Genomic DNA, 24,738 nt, shown 5'->3' with positions numbered 1-24,738 from the left:
GAGAATGCCTTTCTCTTTGACTACACAGCTTAGTGTGTTGCAGTCAGCTGTCAGTGAAAGGGTTGTGATACCTTCGTTAATGCGTCACACAGAGGTTCTAAAAGTGTTCCGTGTGGATTATAAAGGGTTCTGGAGTTACAGGAAATATGAAGTATGACCCTAGATTTTAAAGAGTTGGCAAGAAGAGACCATATGCATCCCTAACATAAGTCTTTCTCAAGTGTGTGTGTGTGTGTGTGTGTGTGTGTGTGTGTGTGTGTGTGTGTGTGTGTGTGTGTGTGTGTGTGTGTGTGTGTGTGTGTGTGTGTGTGTGTGTGTGTGTGTGTGCGTGCGTGCGTGCGTGCGTGCGTGTGTGTGTGTCGAGGAAGGGGGAGATAGTAGTTAAAGCTTCATCATTTGTCTGACATGTAGATAAACCGTAACCCAGTGGAGCAGGAGGCCTACAAATAAGTACAGGAACCGACTGTACATCTTTTCTTATGACAGAAAAACTATACAGTAGGTCCAGCAATCACCTACTGTATAGTAATGTAGTTTTGTTGATTTCATTATTCTTAGGACAACATGTGTGAATACACACACGTGTGCGCGCCTTCCTCGGCATTCCTCGGCATGTGTATGAGACAAGCTTTGTTATAACATACTCCGGAGACAAAACACCTGGAACTAAGAGATACCAATGGATTCATGTTTACTTATACAGATTGAAGCCTGTCACACACACACACACACACACACACACACACACACACACACACACACACACACACACACACGCACACACGCACACACACACACACACACACACCATCGCTCCTTACTTAATGTGTGTCTCAGGAACCATACACCCACTCACATTGTCATGTGTGTGTATGTGTGTGTGTCCTATCACATTCATTACTCTTGACAACAACGGTGCGTCACACATATGCCGTCACAAACACCAGCGGCGTGCGTGGGAGAGGTACACACACAACCATCCACACACAACCATCCACACGCAGGCAGCACGCTCGTTTTGGCTCAGATCCCTTCTCTTTGTACCCTCACTTTGCTTGTTTGTTTCTTATTTTTGTCCTTTAATCTGCTCTCTCGCTCTGTGCCTCGGCCTTCTGATGATATTTTACTTTAATCTGTGTGCTCTCTGACAACTTGCAATGTGTATATACTGTATTCTACTGTATTTTAGTCAATGCCACTCCGACATGGCTCCTCCTAATATTTACATATTCCATTCTTTTACTTTTAGATTTGTATGTTTTGTTGTGAATTGTTAGATTTTACTGCACTGTTGGGGGTAGGAAAAGCATTTCACTACACCCGCAATAACATCTGCTAAATATGTGTATGCGACCAATACAATTTTATGTAATTTGATGCTTCTCCAACTGGGTTCCAGTGCCATATGCAGACTGCATTTGACTATTAAACTGTATTTAGACTGTATTCAGACTGTATTATACTATTAGACTGTATTCAGACTGTATTCAGACTGTATTCAGACTGTATTAGATTATTAGACTGTATTCAGACTGTATTAGACTATTAGACTGTATTCAGACTGTATTGAGACTGTGTTCCGACTGTATTAGACTATTAGACTGTATTCAGACTGTATTCAGACTGTATTCAGACTGTATTAGACTATTAGACTGTATTCAGACTGTATTCAGGCTATTAGACTGTATTCAGACTGTATTAGACTATTAGACTGTATTCAGACTGTATTCAGACTGTATTAGACTATTAGACTGTATTCAGACTGTATTCAGACTGTATTAGACTATTAGACTGTATTGAGACTGTATTCAGACTGTATTCAGACTGTATTACTCTGTATTATACTATTAGACTGTATTCAGACTGTATTACACTGTATTAGACTATTAGACTGTATTGAGACTGTATTCAGACTGTATTCAGACTGTATTAGACTATTAGACTGTATTCAGACTGTATTCAGACTGTATTAGACTATTAGACTGTATTCAGACTGTATTAGACTATTAGACTGTATTCAGACTGTATTCAGACTGTATTACACTGTATTATACTATTAGACTGTATTCAGACTGTATTGAGACTGTGTTCCGACTGTATTAGACTATTAGACTGTATTCAGACTGTATTCAGACTGTATTCAGGCTGTAGCCAGACTGTATTCAGACTGTATTAGACTATTAGACTGTATTCAGACTGTATTCAGACTGTATTAGACTATTAGACTGTATTCAGACTGTATTCAGACTGTATTAGACTATTAGACTGTATTCAGACTGTATTCAGACTGTATTAGACTATTAGACTGTATTCAGACTGTATTCAGACTGCATTCAGACTGTATTAGACGATTAGACTGTATTCAGACTGTATTCAGACTGTATTAGACTGTATTCAGACTGTATTAGACGATTCGACTGTATTCAGACTGTATTCAGACTGTATTAGACGATTCGACTGTATTCAGACTGTATTCAGACTGCATTCAGACTGTATTAGACTATTAGACTGTATTCAGACTGTATTCAGACTGTATTAGACTGTATTCAGACTGTATTAGACTGTATTCAGACTGTATTCAGACTGTATTCAGACTGTATTCAGACTGCATTCAGACTGTATTAGACTATTAGACTGTATTCAGACTGTATTCAGGCTGTAGCCAGACTGTATTCAGACCGTATTAGACGATTCGACTGTATTCAGACTGTATTCAGACTGTATTAGACTATTATACTGTATTCAGACTGTATTAGACTATTATACTGTATTCAGACTGTATTCAGACTGCATTCAGACTGTATTAGACTAATAGACTGTATTCAGACTGTATTCAGACTGTATTAGACTGTATTCAGACTGTATTAGACGATTCGACTGTATTCAGACTGTATTCAGACTGTATTAGACGATTCGACTGTATTCAGACTGTATTCAGACTGCATTCAGACTGTATTAGACTATTAGACTGTATTCAGACTGTATTCAGACTGTATTAGACTATTAGACTGTATTCAGACTGTATTCAGACTGTATTAGACTGTATTCAGACTGTATTAGACTATTAGACTGTATTCAGACTGTATTCAGACTGTAGCCAGACTGTATTCAGACTGTATTAGACTATTAGACCGTATTCAGACTGTATTCAGACTGTATTCAGACTGTATTAGACTATTAGACTGTATTCAGACTGTATTCAGACTGTATTAGACTATTAGACTGTATTCAGACTGTATTAGACTGTATTCAGACTGTATTCAGACTGTATTACGCTGTATTAGACTGCATTCAGACTGTATTCAGACTGTATTCAGACTGTATTCAGACTGTATTACGCTGTATTAGACTGCATTCAGACTGTATTCAGACTGTATTCAGACTGTATTACACTGTATTAGACTATTAGACTGTATTCAGACTGTATTCAGACTGTATTAGACTATTAGACCGTATTCAGACTGTATTCAGACTGTATTCAGACTGTATTAGACTATTAGACCTTATTCAGACTGTATTCAGACTGTATTACACTGTATTAGACTATTCGACTGTATTCAGACTGTTTTCAAACTGTATTAGACTATTAGAGTGTATTCAGACTGTATTCAGACTGTATTCAAACTGTATTCAGACTGTATTCAAACTGTATTAGACTATTAGACTGTATTCAGACTGTATTCAAACTGTATTCAGACTGTATTCAAACTGTATTAGACTATTAGACTGTATTCAGACTGTATTCAAACTGTATTTGACTATTAGAGTGTATTCAGACTGTATTCAGACTGTATTTAGACTGTATTCAAACTGTATTAGACTGTAGTACACAGTATTCAGATTAGAGGTTGACCGATTAGGATTTTCCAACGCCGATACTGAATATTGGAGGACCAAAAAAAGCCGATACCGATTAATCGGCCAATTTATTAATTTATTTGTTATAATGACAATTACAACAATACTGAATGAACACTTATTTTAACTTAATGTAATACATCAATAAAATCAATTTACCCTCAAATAAATAATTCAACATGTTCAATTTGGTTTAAATAATGCAATAACAAGGTGTTGGAGAAGAAAGTAAAAGTTATAGGACTATTTCTCTCTATACCATTTGTATTTCATATACCTTTGACTATTGGATGTTCTTATAGGCACTTTAGTATTGCCAGTGTAACAGTATAGCTTCCGTCCCTCTCCTCACTCCTACCTGGGCTTGAACCAGGAACACAATGACCCACAACAGCCACCCTCGAAGCAGCGTTACCCATGCAGAGCAAGGGAAACAACCACTCCAAGTCTCAGAGCGAGTGACGTTTGAAACGCTATTAGCGCGCACCCCGCTAACTAGCTAGCCATTTCACATCGGTTACACCAGCCTCATCTCGGGAGTTGATAGGCTTGAAGTCATAAACATCTGCTGGCAAACGCACAAAAGTGCTGTTTGAATGAATGCTTACGAGCCTGCTGCTGCCTACCATCGCTCAGTCAGACTGCTCTATCAAATCATAGACTTAGTTATAACATGATAACACACAGAAATAAGAGCCTTAGGTCATTAATTTGGCCGAATCCGGAAACTATCATCTCGAAAACAAAACTTTTGTTCTTTCAGTGAAATACGGAACCGTTCCGTATGTTATCTAACGGGTGGCATCCATCAGTCTAAATATTCCTGTTACATTGCACAACCTCCAATGTTATGTCATAATTACGTACAATTCTGGCAAATTAGGCTGCCCAAACGGTTGCATACACAATGACTCTGTGTGCAATGAACGCAAGAGAAGTGACACAATTTCACCTGGTTAATATTGCCTGCTAACCTGGATTTATTTTAGCTAAATATACAGGTTTAAAAATATATACTTCTGTGTATTGATTTTAAGAAAGGCATTGATGTTTATGGTTAGGTACACGTTGGAGCAACGATACGCACCGCATCGATTATATGCAACGCAGGAAACAATAGATAAACTAATAATATCATCAACCATGTGTAGTTAACTAGTGATTATGATTGATTTGATTGTTTTTTATGAGATAAGTTTAATGCTAGCTAGCAACTTACCTTGGCTTACTGCATTCGCGTAACAGGCAGTCTCCTCGTGGAGTGCAATGTAATCAGGTGGTTAGAGCATTGGACTAGTTAACTGTAAGGTTGCAAGATTGAATCCGCGAGCTGACAAGGTAAAAATCTGTTGTTCTGCCCCTGAACGAGGCAGTTAACCCACCGTTCCTAGGCCGTCATTGAAATTAAAAATGTGTTCTTAACTGACTTGCCTAGTTAAATAAAGAAGAAATAAAGGTGTAATTAATTTTGGTGTCCAAAAATACCGATTTCCGATTGCTATGAAAACTTGATATCGGCCCTAATTAATCGGCCATTAATGAATCGGTCGACCTTTAATTCAGATTGTATTAGACAGTATTCAGACTGCATCAGACTGTATTCAAACTGTATCAGACTGTATTCAGACTGTATCAGACTGTATTCAGACTGCATCAGACTGTATTCAAACTGTATCAGACTGTATTAGACTGTATTATACTGTATCAGACAGTATTCAGACTGTATTAGACAGTATTCAGACTGTATCAGACTGTATTCAGACTGTATCCGACTGTATTCAGACTGCATCAGACTGTATTACATTGTATTCAGACTCTATTAGACAGTTTTCAGGCCGTATCAGACTGTATTAAGATTGTATCAGACTGTATTAGATTGTATTCAGACTGTATCAGACTGTATTAGACTGTATCAGACTGTATTAGACAGTATTCCGACTGTATCAGACTGAATTCAACTGTATCAGACTGTATTAGACAGTATTCAGACTGTATTAGACAGTATCCAGACTGTATTCAGACTGTATTCAGACTGTTTCAGACTGTATCAGACAGTATTCAGACTGTATGAGACTGTATTCAGACTGTATCAGACAGTATTCAGAATGTATTAGACAGTATTCAGACTGTTTCAGACTGTATCAGACAGTATTCAGACTGTATAAGACTGTATCAGACTGTATTAGACTGTATTCAGACTGTATCAGACTGTATTAGATTGTATTCAGACTGTATTAGACAGTATTCAGACTGTATCAGACTGTATTCAGACTGTATCAGACTGTATTCAGACTGTATCAGACTGTATTAGATTGTATTCAGACTGTATTAGACAGTATTCAGACTGTATCAGACTGTATTCAGACTGTATCAGACTGTATTAGACTGTATCAGACTGTATTAGACAGTATTCAGACTGTATCAGACTGTATTCAGACTGTATCAGACTGTATTAGACTGTATTATACTGTATCAGACAGTATTCAGACTGTATCAGACTGTATTAGACTGTATTATACTGTATCAGACAGTATTCAGACTGTATCAGACTGTATTAGACAGTATTCCGACTGTATCAGACTGAATTCAAACTGTATCAGACTGTATTCAGACTGTATCAGACTGTATTCAGACTGTATCAGACTGTATTAGACTGTATCAGACTGTATTAGACAGTATTCAGACTGTATCAGACTGTATTCAGACTGTATTAGACTGTATCAGACTGTATTAGACAGTATTCAGACTGTATCAGACTGTATTCAGACTGTATCAGACTGTATTAGACAGTATTCAGACTGTATCAGACTGTATTCAGACTGTATTCAGACTGTATCAGACTGTATTATACTGTATCAGACAGTATTCAGACTGTATCAGACTGTATTAGACAGTATTCCGACTGTATCAGACTGAATTCAAACTGTATCAGACTGTATTAGATTGTATTCAGACTGTATTAGACAGTATTCAGACCGTATCAGACTGTATCAGACTGTATTCAGACTGAATTCAAACTGTATCAGACTGTATTAGACTGTATCAGACTGTATTAGACAGTATTCAGACTGTATCAGACTGTATTCAGACTGTATTAGACTGTATCAGACTGTATTAGACAGTATTCAGACTGTATCAGACTGTATTCAGACTGTATCAGACTGTATTAGACAGTATTCAGACGTAATGGCTGCATCAATAGTGGTGCAATATAGATGGAGTAGGGTGCCATTTACCTGTTATACTGTATCTGGAACTGGTCTGGTCGGAGAAAGACTTGGACACACATGCAGAAGCAGACACACAGGCAGACAGGCCACACACACACACACACACACACACACACACACACACACACACACACACACACACACACACACACACACACACACACACACACACACACACACACACACACACACACACACACACACACACACACACACACATGATCCACCCACGATACACACTTGTCTAAAGCTCTACTCTGGCACAGACTGTGCCGGCTGATTGAGGTTGACTGTGGTATTATTTCATTAATTCAGTTTTTCAACTTGGTCGTCTTTCCCTCCCTTCTATTTTTCGTCGGAGGAAGAGGGTGGCGTCCTCGAGTGCTCTACAAATCCCCATCACTGCTGATCATTGTCTCAATTACTCATCCGTCGCTCCCTCCCTCTTTCCCTCCCTCCCTCCCTCTTTCCCTCCCTCTCCCTCTTTCCCTCCCTCCCTCCCTCCCTCCCTCCCTCCCTCCTCCCTCCCCCTCCCTCCCTCCCTCCCTCCCTCCCTCCCTATCTTTCCATTCCATTCCTGTTCTCTCTCCTCTCTCAGCTCATCCCAAGTTACTCTGTGTCCACTCCTCCACCCCAAACCGCATTGTCACATTCCTTCTTTTCTTCTCCTGCTATTTTTCGTTCTCTCTCTTTTCCTCTGTTCCAAAGTGATGTGGTTAAGACTAAAGAGCATGCTACTGTTACTTTCACAATCCCTCTCTTTTATCTTTCTCTTTGCTTTGTGTTCTTTTGAACCATTACCATAAGTGACCACAGCTTAAAGTCGTCTCTTTTCACCTCCCTCTCTCTTCCTCTCTCTCATGCTATGTCTATCACTTCTCATAGTCTACTGCCTCAGTCATGTCAGCAACAGCTTGTCATAAACCATCAGTGTCTCTCTCCTCCCTCTCTCTGCGTTCCCTTGCTCTTATGATCTCAGTGTCTTCTTCGTTAAACTCCCCAAAGCGATCATTTCCCTTCTTCTCTTCCCCTCAATCCTTTTCCAGCCTTTCAGTCCTTTTTTTAACCTCCATCTGTGCCCCTTTCTCTCCCCTCCATTGTGTGTTTCTCCTCTCCTCCCATTCAGCCGGTCTCCTTTCTCCCCCTCATCGTCTCAAGCATCTCTCTACCGTTCTCTTCGCTCTCCTATCCATCCCTCCATCTTGATGTCCTTGCCCTCTGCTGATCTCTCTCTCTCTCTCTCTCTCTCTCTCTCTCTCTCGCTCTCCTCCTTTTACACTTCCCAATGCTCACAGGCTGGCAGGAGAGACGGAGGGATGGAGAGGTGTGATGAGTTAGGCTCTCTTCTTTTACACCTCTCTCTGGCTCTCCCTTGCTCCCTTATCTCCTCTCCGTCCAACACCTTAGTCTGTAGCCTCAAGCCAAAGAGAGACAAACATGGAGGGAGGGATGTATTTTTGAGGGAGGAAAGCAAAGGTCTGCCCTTTAGGCTTGAACCAAAAGAGAGGGAGTCGAGAGGCAGAAAGAGAGAGGAGAGAAAGAGAAGGGAAGGGTGTGCACAGGCATTTCGCTACACCCACAATAACATCTGCTAAACACTTGTATATGACAATAAAAAATAAATAAAAAATAATAATAATAATAATTAAAACATTGAAAAAATGTTTTGCTCTCATCCTTTCTCTTCATGCCTCGCCCCTCTCTTCTCTCAGTAAATTATTTTAGACTCAGTCTATGGATTACATTAGTCTGTACCGATTTGTGCCATTATGTATCCTCTCTGTTCTCCCCACCTGCACTCCCCCATCTTCTCACCTCTCTTACCCACCCCTCTCCCGGCTTGAACAGTTCTATAATGAGCAGAGCCTGTTTGGTGGTTCTATTGGTAAACTTGGATAAAAGCATGGTGATTGCAACATCAGGGTTGTGGGTTCAAATACCAAAATGTTTAACACAAGTGCTTAACACAAGTGCTAAATGACCATACTGCTGTACATACTGTTCCATTACTTATTGCAGATGTCCATTTTATATCACAAATCATAAACTTTGATTGTCGTCCCTTCGTCATAATAATAATATCATCATCATCATCATCTAGTCTGGAGCTACAAGCCCATCTCTCTGTCCTCCAGTGTGTTGGTCCAGTCTACATAGTATACTTCTATATCAGGGCAGTTTATTGAAGTTAATTAGTTTGTATTAGTGACTGAGTCCACAGGGCTCAGTCAGTAGGCTGTTAAATGAGATCCTCTGGGCCGAGACCTTAGCACCTATTAAAAGCCTCCCATCTTGTAGGACTGTGACATTTCACGGCTTCTGTGTGAGTTTAATCACTATGCCTGCAAATGTCACTCATGTTTTGGTTGGGTAGAATGGTTTGGCTGTATGAATGGGAGGCGTTGTGAAAGGAAGAGTGGAGGGAGGGGTATTGTATGTGTGTGCATAAGTGCGTGTGTACATGCATTTGTTTGTGTGTGAGCACGTGCGTGTGTGTGTGTGACACTCCTCCTAATGTGTTCTATGTTCTTCCCCCTCCAGCTACGTCAGATGGGACGCGCCAGGGTCTGGAGAGTATGAGGGGAGGAGTGTGTGCCACGCAGGGCATGAAAGTGGTCCTTAAAGTGGGGCAGAGTGAGTACTGACACACACGCAGTGAAAAACACACACCGACTACTATATTCTCCTCGGAGTGTATTAGTGTTGGTTCGAGGCAGAGAGCTGGAGGAGAGGAGCATCCAGGATCACACAGCTCTAATGAGGCCTGTTGACTTCACTCACTAACACTCTGAACACCACTATTCTCTCTGATACTGGCTCCCTATGCCCGCTCACACCAACTTGTTCTCACAGTCTCACGTCAGAATGATGTTTCTCAAAAGTGTTTAAGGTTAAGTGCAGGCATTCCCGTCGAATGGTTAAGGTTAGGGTTAAAGCTCAGGATAGGCTTAAAACAAACATCTCAAAAACAACTTTCTATCACTGGATTTGAACCTGCAACCTTCAGAATCAGAGGCAGATGAGTAAACCAACTTGAAGGTTACAGCGCTCGCTACTGCTCCTAGTTGCCGGTGTCCATGTCATCTCCCGACGTCCCCAGACCTGGATGGAGCTCCTGGCTCTGTATGTATACCGTGGCAAGGAAAGGGTCTCTATTGGCCCTGTTAATGACTCTACTGCTGCGGTTGCCCTGGGTGACGGAGAGAGGCCAATGTTTTAGATGAAAGTCATACTTTCTCTTCGATACACATTATCATACTTGGTTGTAAACACACAAATAAATACAGCGGTCAGTAGAATTTTACACACACATACACACACTAGGTCAGTTCTGTGTCGGTTCGATTATTCAACAATTCTCACGGTTTAGATTATTTGGGTTGAAGGCTGTAACAGCACAGAATAAAACAGTGAATCAATGTCCCATGATGGTAGTGACTGTCCATTACTGCTTATCACTTATTAACCATCATTTATTCACTTCACTTTACCTTAATAAAATACTTCAGTTGTTGTGTATATTACATTTGTTTTATTGATGACTTTATTATTTCATTCCAAGTCATTATCTCATCTCTATTAAGCTGCTTCCTATGTTTTCTGACAAAAACACTATTTTGTAGTTCTTCAACATAAAGAAGGCATACTTTTATGACTGCTGAGTACCAACTATCATACTTAGATCATGTATTTTCAGGTAGAGATGCCTCACGAAGCAACAGCTGCTCTCACAATCGTGCATTCTGACTCTTCTGTAGCAGGCGTACAAAAAACACAGGCCGGACAAGTAGATGCGCAATGGATTGTGGTCATTGTAGTTAATTACCAGATTTATGTTCTAAACTATGTAGAATATTGGCCTGTTGGAAACTACAACTCCCTACTACATCGAACAATTCAGGCTGGATCTGTGAAATGTCCGTATTGAACTCACAGAAAAACTAAATGGAACTCAAATAATTGAACCAACTTCAATTAGTTTAAAAACGGATAAATAACCCACATTTCGGTTAATTGCTCAGCACTAATACACACACAAATAATGTATTTTTACCCACATAGGCATTCTCATTGAACACCCCACCCATTCATCCCTCGTTCCTCTACCCAACCCCACATGCATACGTACACCCGTCCACACACACACACACACACACACACACACACACACACACACACACACACACACACACACACACACACACACACACACACACACACACACACACACACACACACACACACACACACACTCCTCATAATATAATCCACTCCCTCCTCTCTCCCACACATTTCCCCAACAGTGTTATCTGCTCTGTGTGTTGTTGTGCGTATTGTGGAAGCTCTTATCCTGAGAGGGAAGTGCTGCTGCTGTCTCTATCTCTCCATCATTCTCCACACACAGCCCACCCAGAGGAGATGCATAGCACTCCCTCTATATCTACTTTATTTCTTTCTTTCTCTCGCTCTCTCTTTCTTTCATTGGTGGTTCAATGAAAACCGGCATCATTGACTCTCTTTCACCTTTCTTGTTCTCCCCTTTGCTCTCCGTTTCTCCCCCTCCCTTTTTCTTTCTTTCTTTCACTCAAGCTCTCCCTCCCTCCCCACCCATCTTCCTTGCACTTTCCACCCCCCACTCTCTCCCTCAATACCTCCCTCTCCCCCACCCCACGCCATCCTCCTTGCCCAATCTCTCTCTCTCTTTCTCTCTCCCCACTCCTTTCTCTCCTCCTCACCCCATCTCTCCTTCTCTCTCTCCTCGCTTTCTACCTCTCTCCTCTCTTTCTCCCTCTCTCCTTCTCTCCCTCTCTCCTCTCTCCTCTGTCTCTTCTCTCTCTCCCCCTCTCTATATCTCTCTCCTCTCTCTCGTCCTCTCTCCTTCTCTTCCTCTTCTCTCTGTGTTATATGTTGTGTGTCTGAAAGGTCATGTCTGCTCTGTTCGTCGTCTTAACAAACATTGTGCCACCGCATAGAGATCCCCGATGAGATGGAGCACTGCTCAGCTCTGCTCTGCTCTGACACACACACACACACACACACACACACACACACACACACACACACACACACACACACACACACACACACACACACACACACACACACACACACACACACACACACACACACACACACACACACACACACACACCTACACTTTCTGAGAAACATACACACAGTCTCTCTCTCGTTCTCTCTTCTTTCCTACACACACACTAGAGTCCACCCTCAGCAGCCCCAGCAGTCATATTGATCCAAACTCCCCTCATGCCAAGTTCTGATTGGCTGTCTTTCATCAGAGGGCCCGTTGACCAATAATACCTGCCACTGTGTATGAACCTCCGTAAATGTCAGTTAGTGTAGAATTATAGCTCTGCACATAGACTGTGTGTCCGCGTGTGTGTCTGTACATTGTGCAGTCTCTGTGTACTCAGCACAATAGGGACGTTTATTATGTCCCCCTCAGTAAATCTATATGGGACTCTGTCATAGCCATGGCTAGAAGATATTAAGTGTCCAAATGGCACCCTATTCCCTTTATAGTGCACTACTGTTGACCAGAGCCCATAGGGACGCAGCCTAGCACTTCAGTGGGGCTGTTCCCTGTCTGACAGATGGGATGGTGTGGTAATTGGAGATGATGGGCTTTTATTACAGTTTTATATTCATTGTGGTCATTTTACAAATGGAAACTCTTTAAGTATCCTATTTTAATCTCGTTGGATAGCTCTTTTGGAAAATGACGTTGGAGGACGATCAATATTTAGTTTCATTTAATGGGCCCCAGAGGCGTTGCATTAGCGCCACAGAGATCTTATTATTGGTGTACCTGTTTTGAGGTTGTGTTATCTTGACCGGGGTGTACCCCTGTTTTTTTCTGCTAGACCCCTATGGACTGCCCCCGAAACCTGCCAAACCAGACCAAAGCGCGGGCCGCACCAACACCAGAAATACAGGTAAGAAGGGTGTGGAAGAGCTTACACACTTACACTGTCATGAGGACAAACTTCAACCAAAAAGACAAAAAAAGCGAGTGAGTAGAGAGAGGAAGGAAGCGACAGAGAATGAGGGACGGTAGAAAAACGACAGATGGAGGATACGAGCCAGCAACATCTGTGGGGTCTCTATTAATTCCATCCCTCCATCGCTCTCATCCCTCTCTCTGTCCATCCGTTCCTTTCCTCTCCTTCCCTCAGAGCTAAGTGGCGCAGGCGAGGAACGACAGCACTAATAGCTACCCAGAGAGGGGGGAGTAGGGGGGAGACCGGGGGCGCAATTTGAAAGAGTTATTATGGTCGTTAGTTTGGGCGGCCTGGTTTCTGTTGGTCCGCGGAGAGAAGAGAGGAGAGGAAAATTATAAATCTGAGCAGAGAGAGAGAGGAGGGGGAGATAGAGGAGGGGAAGGAGGACAGGAGAGGAGAGGTGTGGAGGGTAGCTGATGCGTGAGGAGAGAAGAGGAAGATGAAAGGATAGGAGAGGAGAGGAGCGGGATGTTGCCTCATGGCAGGGAGCTTGTTGACCTGTTCTTTGTGTGCTGGGTTGTTCTGTCCCAGACACATATTCTGTGTCCCAAACTAAACCCTGGGCCCTATACAGTGCACTACTTTTGACCAGGGCCCATAGGGCATTAATCAAAGGTAGTGCACTATGTAGGGAATAGGGTGCCATTTGGGATGCTGCCACGCAGGCCATTTCTCTAGTGTGAAGTGTAAATGAGAGAACTGATGAGAGTAATGGAGAAAAGCACGGAAGACAGAAAAGGGGAGTGAGAAGGGAAGAAGATGGCTTTAGCTGTTGAAAGAGAAAGAGGATAAACACTGAAAAGGGAAGAGAAGCGAGAGGGAGGGATACTAGATGGCTGTACTGTTGAATAGGAAAGAGACAGAGAGTGGTGAGGGAGGGGGAGGGAGAACGAGGGAATATGAGGATAATAGAGAGAGCTGGTGAAAGGAGTTGGAGGTAATGGAGAGAGATGTTTGGGTAATGGAGGGATGGAGGGAACGAGAGGGGAAGGGAGGGAAGAAAGCGAGAGGGGGAGAGTGGAATTGGCGACTAGTATTAGCGTTTTGCCTCTCTGTCAGTCAGTCAGTTAGTCCTGTGTACGCGGTAGGGGAGCTCGCAATAGGGGGTGATGAAAGGGCGAGCCGAGGGGGGGATGTTATTATGTCCACAATGACCCAGAGAGAGGGAGAGCCACAGAGTGAGGGGAAGACGAGATGAGAGAAGAGAGGGAGGAAAGAGAAAATGAGTGGGGAATGTGCCAAGAATAATGATAACCCAATCCCACTGCCGCGCTTCGCATTACCACCCTAAACGCTACCAGCACCAACGTTCGCACAGGCAACACGACCACTCCTCACAGGGGGTCCCAAACCCACCAGACACCTGCTGGGCCGTAACCGTACATGCGGTCGGACCTTGCGGTTGGGACCAGGTTCCAACCAGGCAGCTTCACCGTGTGGTCTCAAGCTATAGAGACCCAGATGACTTCCCAAATTGCACCCTATTCCCTATATAGTGCACTACTGTTGACCAGAGTCCTGCACAACGCCCTATGGGCCCTGGTCAAAAGTAGTGCACTACATAGGGAATGGGCCCTGGTCAAAAGTAGTGCACTACATAGGGAATAGGGTGCCATTTGGGACACCGCACAAACCACCCAACCATTCGGGCTCCTTCATGTGGATAGCGCTAATGCTACGTAAACAGCGTTGTTAGGCTTGAGGGATGTAGCGCTACCTTGATCCACACACTGTAGGTTGCTGTGGCTTCAAGCCAGAGCCAGCCTCTCAGTAGGCCTCTCCACAGGCACACAGGGACATTCCAGACACTCTTATATCCAATGCCATCCACTTATTCATGTGGATAGACAGACCACATATGGTCACGGTCACATTGGCTGCATTTTTGCTGCATTCCTCCTGGTGTAGCCTTTCGTGTTCGTGCCACTATAACTGAAGGGAGACTGTTAGTCACCTTGCTGTGGTGTTGACTGTTTATTGGCGCGTAGTATGTACATGTAAGAGGTTACACTCTGAAAAGGCACGTTGCCAAAACGTTGGTTCCACCACCTGAGTTATGGTACATAAAGAGTTTATAGAACATAATATTAGAACGCTGGACTTTCTTGTCGTTATTCACAAAAGTCATTTAATTACTGTACTGCGTTTGTTTTGAAACACGTTACCCCCAACTAGGGATTAGCATGGGTAACCGGGATCCCAGGAAACACAAACATTCAATGACAGGCCCCTGGAAATGACATTTTCTACAATGTCGCAATAACGCAGCAGCAAATTAGCAAAAAAATGAAATAGCACATTATCCAAACAGGTTGTCACATAGAAGCCTTCATCCTTGCGTATTTACTTCACACAAAGTTGCCATTCATTCAAAGCACATGTATAATTGACACTCCCGACTGCACACGCGAATGCAGTCTATAAACCCTACAGGAACCCTTTACGGAATACTCTATGAAATAACGCGTGCCTCTTTGAGCTGTCATTGTGACTCTTCAGACAGTTTGATAGACCTGTGCACAATTCACTAGATAGGTTGTCTGTTAACAATTCAGAAAGGCATGAGGGAAAATTCTATCTTCTCCTGTTCTAGAGCCGAGGCAATATTCTGATCCAGTCCCAATCCCACTGAAACCCAAATCCTGACTACTGTCTCGCATGAAAATTCCTAACTTTATTCTGTAATTCATAGGTTGCATTATCAAAACACATCTCTCCGCTATAACATTTGCCCGCTTCTCTGCCCTTATGAAAGCTTCAGTAGAGAATGTATGATCAACAAACAGTAGGCTGGTGTTTTTTTATTTAGCTCGGCAAGTCACTTAAGAGCAAATTCTTACTTACAATGACAGCCCACACCGGCCAAACCTGGATGACGCTGGGCAAATTCTGTGCCGCCCAATCACGGCCGGTTGTGATACTGCCTGGATTCGAACCAGGGTGTCTGTTGTGACACCTCTAACGCTGAGATGCAGTGCCTTAGACTGCTGCACCACTCAGGAGTAGATATGGATATTTTTGAAACGGTCTTGGTCCCCGTTAAGATACGTTGATATTTAAACTATTTCCACTCTTCATCTCCCTGTTAATTAATGAGCTGATCTGCTGTCTGTATAATCATCAACTAGATTTTGCCAAATATATGAGATGTTCTGTCAATCGTTGAAGGAAGTGATCTAGCAAGCTTCGCAACTTTGGTCATTTGACTTTTGTTTGACTGGCGTGACAAACTTTGTATGATTCGACAACGCTGTAGCCTACTCGGAGTACACTCTGTGTCGAGATAGCCTACTGCTGAAATGCGCTGAATTAGTAGTTGAGGAACATGAGAATGCTCTGAATTTATGAATGACCTGTTTCGCTATTCACAACAATGTCATTGGTGATCAAAGATAGAGTCACTATCTTGACTAAATATCAGTTTCATTTGCTCTGTGATCTTCACATGGTGGCACAGCACCCCTCTTATTTGGGGAGAACTCTGGCATAGTGACTTGGTTTTCAGTGCTTTAAATGGCCACTTCAAATTTTTTGCAGTATTTCGTGGGATAAATATGAATGAATCCAGTATTGAAACTTGGCTTATTTCGGGAAAATATTTATCCCTTACAACCAACACTGAACATATGAAATGTAAAAGGTTAGGGAAATTGAAAGAGATATTTTGGGATTTTGGCAATGAGGGCAATTATCTGCTTCCTTCAAACTGCACACAGACAAAAAGGGTATCCAGGAGTTCATCTGACTCTGGGGAAGTAGATAAAGGGCCTCATTGACAAAATCTCAAAGTATCCTTTTAAAGTAAACATTTATTGTGTTATTTTACAGGTGGTGCTGGTAACACCACTCATCCCAGGATTCCTAGCGGTGATGGCGGTGGTTCGGGAGGCACGGGTGGTGAGAACGGACCCCTTCCCCCCTCCAACGTGGCTGTCATCGCCGGCGCCGCAGGAGGCTCCGCCTTTCTCCTCCTGGTCACTGCGGTGATCTGCGTGGTGTGTTACCGGCGGCGACACGCCAAGCACTCGGAGTCCCACCACCCACCCCTGTCGCTGTCCTCCCTCACCAGCCCCAAGAGGCACGGCGGTGGGCACGGCGGTGGCCACGGGAGCGGGAATAACAACGGCTCAGAACCCAGTGACATCATCATCCCCCTGCGGACTTCGGACTCGGCGTACTGCCCTCACTACGAGAAGGTGAGCGGGGACTACGGCCACCCCGTCTACATCGTCCAGGAGATGCCCCCCCAGAGCCCAGCCAACATCTACTACAAAGTATGAAGGTCGTCACCATGACAACCTACAGTACCACCAACTACCATCCTTCCCTGTTCTATACTGTACAGTACCACTTACAACCTACCTACAATATACCCTGTTCTATACAGTACAGTACCACCTACAACCTACCTACAATATACCCTGTTCTATACAGTACAGTACCACTTACAACCTACCTACAATATACCCTGTTCTATACAGTACAGTACCACCTACAACCTACCTACAATATACCCTGTTCTATACAGTACAGTACCACCTACAACCTACCTACAATATATCCTGTTCTATACAGTACAGTACCACCTACAACCTACCTACAATATACCCTGTTCTATACAGTACAGTACCACCTACAACCTACCTACAATATACCCTGTTCTATACAGTACAGTACCACCTACAACCTACCTACAACAGTCCCTCAATGACTTACTCCAAAAGCAGATGTTTAGGGCACTATACAGCATATGAACTGCCCTATCCAACCCCAGCCACAGCCACAAGTGTGTGTGTCTAGCTTACTGAAGAGGCCATCCTTCACGCCCACCACTCTTCACTCAACTGTGTCACTAAGCCAAGTGAAGGTTTAATATATAACCCCCCTACTGCCCCCTCCCCCCCCGGGCCCTTTAAAGAGGACAGCAATGACAAGTACTCTGGGCTACGAACCCTTTCTTTCTCACAGCGAATCGAAACCCCCCATCCAGAGCTGAAGAGAAGAGTCCCGCCCTATACACCATGAGGACAAGTGTGAGAGAACACACACCAAGCTAGTGTGGGAGAACACACACTAGTAACGCCACAGCATGGCCTTATGGGACTCGGACCCTAGAAAACCTACAGTCCAACTACCAACCAACCAGAGAACTCTGTCTGTATCTCCAGTGCTGTGCTATAGCAGACCTATCGAGACTGGCCCCTGACTGGCCCTTGACTGGCCCCTGAGACAGACTGTGTCCCCTAATGTTAGTTTGTTTGTTTGTGTGTGTATGGTTTCTCATTGGACCAGGGGCCTCTGACTCTCTCGCCACGTGATCAGGCTCAGGTGCCAGAGGTCAGACCAATTGAGTCTTAGTGACATTCAGATTCTTGTATATTTTAATAACGTGTGTATGTGTGTGCTTGTGTATGTGGGACTAGGATAATAATTATGACACTGCTACACGTACAGGTGTGTGTGCTTTAGTACAGCGAGTATGTGTGTGTTTTGTGTGTCAGTGTGTGTGTGTGTGTGTGTGTGTATGCCTGTATTTCTCTGTGTATACACTACGTGCGTGAGAATGTGCGTGTGTGTTTGTTCTTTAGACTTGTCTTAAAAACCAAAACTCAAAAAAGTGAGCGAATATAGGAAGAAAGTGAGATTTTTTTATCGCTATCAACACTTATAGATGATATATATATATGAATATTCAGTCATTTTTAGACGTCTTGTTTTCTATTGTTTTTCATTTTTATTCCTCCACTTGTAAAACTCCACTGTTACTGCTCAATATTTTTTATCCGCTGGTTTATTTTTTAGAAACATGACCTTATTTCCTTCCCCTTTGAGTTGTAAATTAATTGAATCCCTTTGTTTTTCTTTTCCTGGCGAACTGAGGTCTCTCCCTCTCTCTCTCTCATCGCCTCCTCCCTCCCTCCCTTCCTCCCTCCCTGTCTCCCTCTGGGTCTCCCACCCCTATGTATATTTTTATAGTTCTTGTAATATGCTGTAGTTTTGAAGTTTAGACCTCGTTTGTGGAAGTTGTTGAGGTAGAAACCATCTATGAACGTTTTCTTTTTTTTTCTTTTTTCAAATGTTTTTGAACACACAAGAAAAAGCAAGGGTGAAAATAAACGAGGGAAGGTTCCAAAATAAATGAAATGAAAAGCAAGAAGGTGAACCGGAGTCACTGTCTAGGGAGAAAAGAGAGTGACTAAAAACAGAACTTCTGTTAAAAGACAGAGAGAAAAAACTGAAGAAGGACTTACACACTAAGAAAGAAAAGGAACGCGAGAACAGATGGAAGAAGAGGAGGAGGATAGGAGTTGAATTGAGGGATGAGAGAAGGATCCCTGAAAGGATAGAGAGCGCGAGGCGATGACTGCGGCGAAGGATAGGAGTCTTTCCTTTAATGGAGTGCTGCGAAGGAGTGATGAACCCTAGGAGGAGGGAGGAGAGGAACGGACACGCAACTGAAATGGATTTCAGGGGGGAAACCTCACTGTGGAATAAGGAGGAGAGATTTAATCTCCCCCCCCCCCCACACACACACACACACACTGACAGATAGACAGACATACTCCCCTTTTACCTCACAACAGCTTTATATTTGAGACACACACTCTTTAAGCTGATTATAATGATAGACACTCTCTCTGCAGACACACTGATCCCTCTCACATTCTCTTTCACTGTCACACACACACACACACACACACACACACACACACACACACACACACACACACACACACACACACACACACACACACACACACACACACACACACACACACACACACACACACACATACATACATACATACATACATACATACATACATACATACAAAACAATACGCTGATTTTACACACATACTGAGAACAAATACATACTGATTGCATTCAACACCACTACATCTCTGCCTCACACACGCACACACACACACACACACACACGCACACGCACACACACACACACACACACACACACACACACACACACACACACACACACACACACACACACACACACACACACACACACACACACACACACACACACACACACACACACATACACACACACACACACACACACTGACTGCTCTCATGTGGCTCCCTATTCTTCACACAGTCCTGGCTTTCTACCCATGATTAAGTCAACCTCTGTGTGTGACGGAAGGATGAAAAGAGGTTTTGTTTGTGTGTGTGTGTGTGTGTGTGTGTGTGTGTGTGTGTGTGTGTGTGTGTGTGTGTGTGTGTGTGTGTGTGTGTGTGTGTGTGTGTGTGTGTGTGTGTGTGTGTGTGTGTGTGTGTGTGTGTGTGTGCGTGCCTGCGTGCGTGCGTGCGTGTGCGTGCGTGTGCGTGCATGTGTATGGGTGTTTTTCCTCAAACACAGCTCCTGTCAGTCTCACTATAAGCCTGTCTAATGATACCCGTTTTCACTTCCTTTTTCTAGAACAAAACATTTTTCAATGCCGTGTGATCAGTGATGTTGTACAGGCTAGCCGCTGTATTGTTGAGACAAGTGTTAGACCAACACAGCCACAACAACCTTTGAATACATACGTACGTACTCACACAAAATAGAAGACAATAGATACTGTGCCATATTTTGAAATATCCCTCATGCTCAACAGGGGTGTGTTTGTTCCAGAAGCTTCACTCAAAGTGTGTGTTATTCATGTGCCTGTTGGAGAAGCTTCATTTGGAAAATTGCTGTTAAATGTGTTGCAATGACAACTGCGCTCTCTGTTTCATATAATTTGTATGCTGTGTTATCTGTTCACATTATACTTTTTGAACTTAGAAAGTGTTAAGAGAAATTGACAAAATCTGGGGAAAGTTTCTCCCCAGTCTGTGTGTACTCTACCATCATCTTGGTCTGTGTGTACTCTACCATCATCTTGGTCTGTGTGTACTCTACCATCATCTTGGTCTGTGTGTACTCTACCATCATCTTGGTCTGTGTGTACTCTACCATCATCTTGGTCTGTGTGTACTCTACCATCATCTTGGTCTGTGTGTACTCTACCATCATCTTGGTCTGTGTGTACTCTACCATCATCTTGGTCTGTGTGTACTCTACCATCATCTTGGTCTGTGTGTACTCTACCATCATCTTGGTCTGTGTGTACTCTACCATCATCTTGGTCTGTGTGTACTCTACCATCATCTTGGTCTGTGTGTACTCTACCATCATCTTGGTCTGTGTGTACTCTACCATCATCTTGGTCTGTGTGTACTCTACCATCATCTTGGTCTGTGTGTACTCTACCATCATCTTGGTCTGTGTGTACTCTACCATCATCTTGGTCTGTGTGTACTCTACCATCATCTTGGTCTGTGTGTATGTGTCTGTCCTGTCTACAGTACAAATAAACAACCAACAGGAATATACTTTAAAAAACAACCTCAAGCCAAACGACAAACTCTATTCTGGTGTCTGAATAAACGACAAACTCTATTCTGGTGTCTGAATAAACTACAAACTCTATTCTGGTGTCTGAATAAACGACAAACTCTATTCTGGTGTCTGAATAAACTACAACCTCTATTCTGGTGTCTGAATAAACTACAAACTCTATTCTGGTGTCTGAATAAACTACAACCTCTATTCTGGTGTCTGAATAAACTACAAACTCTTTTCTGGTGTCTGAATTCTGGAATCATCCGACACTGAAATTACATTATTTGACCAAGGTGGCCACTGCCACAGAAATTAACACTTGAATTTTCTTTCTGGAACTTGTGGAGTTGCTACTCTGAAGAAATGGCTCCTTCGCTGAACACAGGCGTCAATTCAACGTCTATGCCACGTTGGTTCAACGTAATTTCATTGAAATGACGTGGAAACAACATTGAATCCACCAGTGTGTGCCCAGTGGGTTTTGTCTCTCTCTTCTCCTTCTCCATCCCCCTCTCTTCTCTTTCTCTCTGGGAAGAAGCTCCCTCCAGGACTCAAAGCTCTAGCTTTTTAGTTTTCATGTCGGTCAGTGTTTATCTAGCAGGTTGTCTCTCTCTTTCACTGTTTGCTTTGGACTGTTCTCAATGTGCTTTTTCTCATGGACGCTAGCTAGATCCTCCTATCGAAAAGAGAGGTTTCCTGTTTTGTAAAAACGCACACCACCTCCTTCCTCACCCCTCTGATGATGTGTGGTGTGTGGTGTGTGGTGTGTGTTTCTTTGTGCCAATAGCTAGCGAAGCGAGGCGAGAGAGAGCGAGTTGGCTCTTGTACGTGGCGTGTTGAGACTGTATTGGGACACTAATGTGTGAGATGGGTTTTGTGTCCCCCTCCCTCCCCTCCTCCCCCCTCCCCCCATTACTATGACCCCTCTCAACCTCCTCCTCTCCTCCTATACTCCAACACACCCCTACAGAGACGGGAAAACTAGTACATTCCTGCTTTGGAAAAATGTTGATTAAAAAAAAAATGTTTAAGCACCACTCTGATCTGGTTGTGAGTTCATTATTGTGTGTGTGTGTGTGTGTGTGCGTGTGTGTGTGCGTGTGTGTGTGTGTGTGTGTGTGTGTGTGTGTGTGAGAGAGAAAGAGTTCATGTACTCCTGTGAGGCCCAGTCTCTCAGTAACCCTGTGGATAGACCCTGTCAGGTCTCTCTCCTTATCTCTCCTATAGGGGTTTGTCTCAGCAGGCATCCTGTCACTGTTCCTCTATTTAAAGGTACCCATTCAGTCCACACACACACACTGTGTGATCAGCCGGTTATCTACCCCAGTTTCCTTATTGTTGCTTGGCAACATATCGATATAAATGACGTCAGTTGTAACATATGCAGCTGTACCAACTTCCTTCCTCATTCTGTTTCCTCCCATTCTGTACCAACTTCCTTCCTCTCTCTGTTTCCTCCCATTCTGTACCAACTTCCTTCCTCTCTCTGTTTCCTCCCATTCTGTACCAACTTCCTTCATCTCTCTGTTTCCTCCCATTCTGTACCAACTTCCTTCCTCTCTCTGTTTCCTCCCATTCTGTACCAACTTCCTTCCTCTCTCTGTTTCCTCCCATTCTGTACCAACTTCCTCTCCCTGTTTCCTCCCATTCTGTACCAGCTACCTTTCTCTCTTTATTCCCCTCTCCTGTCTCTCCCTTCTCTCCTATATTCCCCTTACCTTTCTCTCCGCCTCCAGTCTTTCTTTCTTTCCTTTTCTCCCTCTCCCCATCTTCTTACTTCCTCCTTACATGGTCCCTTTGGCTCGTTGCCATGGCAACCCTTGGCGTCTGGTAGCTCCAGCCGTTTTGATCCCAGAAAGACACACACACACTCACCAAGGTGGCCTAGGGAGAGATGACCAGGCAGCTGCGACATACTGTTTGATCTGTGGCCTGTGAGAGGAGATTAGACACACACACCATAACACACAAAGAGTGTGGTATTTAAATAGGTAATGAGTCACTGACCATACCATGACAACCTAGGCTTAAAACGGTTATATTCTGTTGGCTTCCGCTAGCCGCTAAAACAGCTAATGTTAATGTATTCTTGTTAGCCTTTGAGTGAGCCTCTGTTAGCTTCTGCTAGCCACTAAAAGCTCATGTTAACGGCCACATTTGAGTGGTAAAGCTAAAAGGAACCGACAGTAGACGAAAGTGGAGGAGTGAAGTCAGAGGAAGTGCCTCTGTGACACCTGAAAGTCGGACAGTAATGTGGTTTCCCAACAGCAAGGCTCAGATCAACATGGCAGTGTTGCCATAGTTGTATAAACATTTTCTATATAATGTCGAAATGAACCGAATGAAATGTATCTGACCCCCATATCACACACTCACATACTGAAATCCTAGTGTAATATTATGCGTACATTGTACAATCACTTAGTGAGAGAGAGTCTCAAATATCACATTCTATTTGTATATATCGACTGTACACATAAATCACGGCTAACTGGTCCTTTTTTCAGTCTTCTTTGGTTACATTCGTGTGAGTCAATTAAAACACCCTGATGATTGTTTGCCAATTTTTTATTTTATTTTACCTTTATTTAACTAGTCAAGTCAGTTAAGAACAAATTCTTATTTTCAATGACGGCCTAGGAACAGTGGGTTAACTGCCTGTTCAGGGGCAAAACGACAGATTTGTACCTTGTCAGCTCAGGGGTTTGAACTTGCAACCTTCTGGTTAATAGTCCAACGCTCTAACCACTAGGCTACCCTGCCGCCCCAACAAAGCCTCTCTCAATGTAGGTGTAGGTGATGGCTACAGGATGAAGTTGGTGAAGAGCGAAGTTCATGTTTTGTAAAGTTCAAGCAGTCGACATGTAGGTGCAGGTCTGACAATGTTGACTCCCATAAACAACACACTTTGAAAGGCAGTGAGCAACGATAGTCACCAACTTGACAAAGGTGTTTTCCCATTAGCCCTGTAATGCATTAGCTTGCAATATATATTAGGATTTAAGTGCTGTTTAGTTGGACTCCTGTGGTCTTCTTATCATTTCATGGAAATCATTTCACGGTAATCATTTCACGGTAATCATTTCACGGTAATCATTTCATGGTAATCATTTCACGGTAATCATTTCATGGTAATCATTTCTCTGGTAATCTGTTCAAGTTCAATGCACCAAGTGGAATTTTAATGCTTTATGAGGATGATAGCTATGCAGCATGAACACACACACACACA

The 24,738-nt window shown here is 43.2% G+C and overlaps 1 protein-coding gene across 2 annotated transcripts in view; it reads left to right on the top strand.

Moving 5' to 3' along the window:
* The window catches only part of LOC135510515 (ephrin-B2-like), a 106,734-nt gene extending 86,348 nt beyond the window's left edge, over nucleotides 1-20,386 (top strand). Inside the window, exons 3-5 of one of the 2 annotated variants that reach the window (XM_064931514.1) lie at nucleotides 9,630-9,722; nucleotides 12,974-13,045; nucleotides 16,940-20,386. In XM_064931514.1, coding sequence (XP_064787586.1) covers nucleotides 9,630-9,722; nucleotides 12,974-13,045; nucleotides 16,940-17,391 — 617 coding nt within the window. In that variant the 3' untranslated portion in view covers nucleotides 17,392-20,386. The remainder of the gene's footprint in view (nucleotides 1-9,629; nucleotides 9,723-12,973; nucleotides 13,046-16,939) is intronic. The other variant, XM_064931515.1, reaches the window with a different exon arrangement.
* Nucleotides 20,387-24,738: the final 4,352 nt, after the last annotated feature.

Source organism: Oncorhynchus masou, chromosome 23 (genome assembly GCF_036934945.1).
Source record: "Oncorhynchus masou masou isolate Uvic2021 chromosome 23, UVic_Omas_1.1, whole genome shotgun sequence".
Taxonomy (NCBI): domain Eukaryota; kingdom Metazoa; phylum Chordata; class Actinopteri; order Salmoniformes; family Salmonidae; genus Oncorhynchus; species Oncorhynchus masou.
Note: the sequence above shows the minus strand (reverse complement) of the source record. Positions and strands in the feature narration are given on the sequence as shown.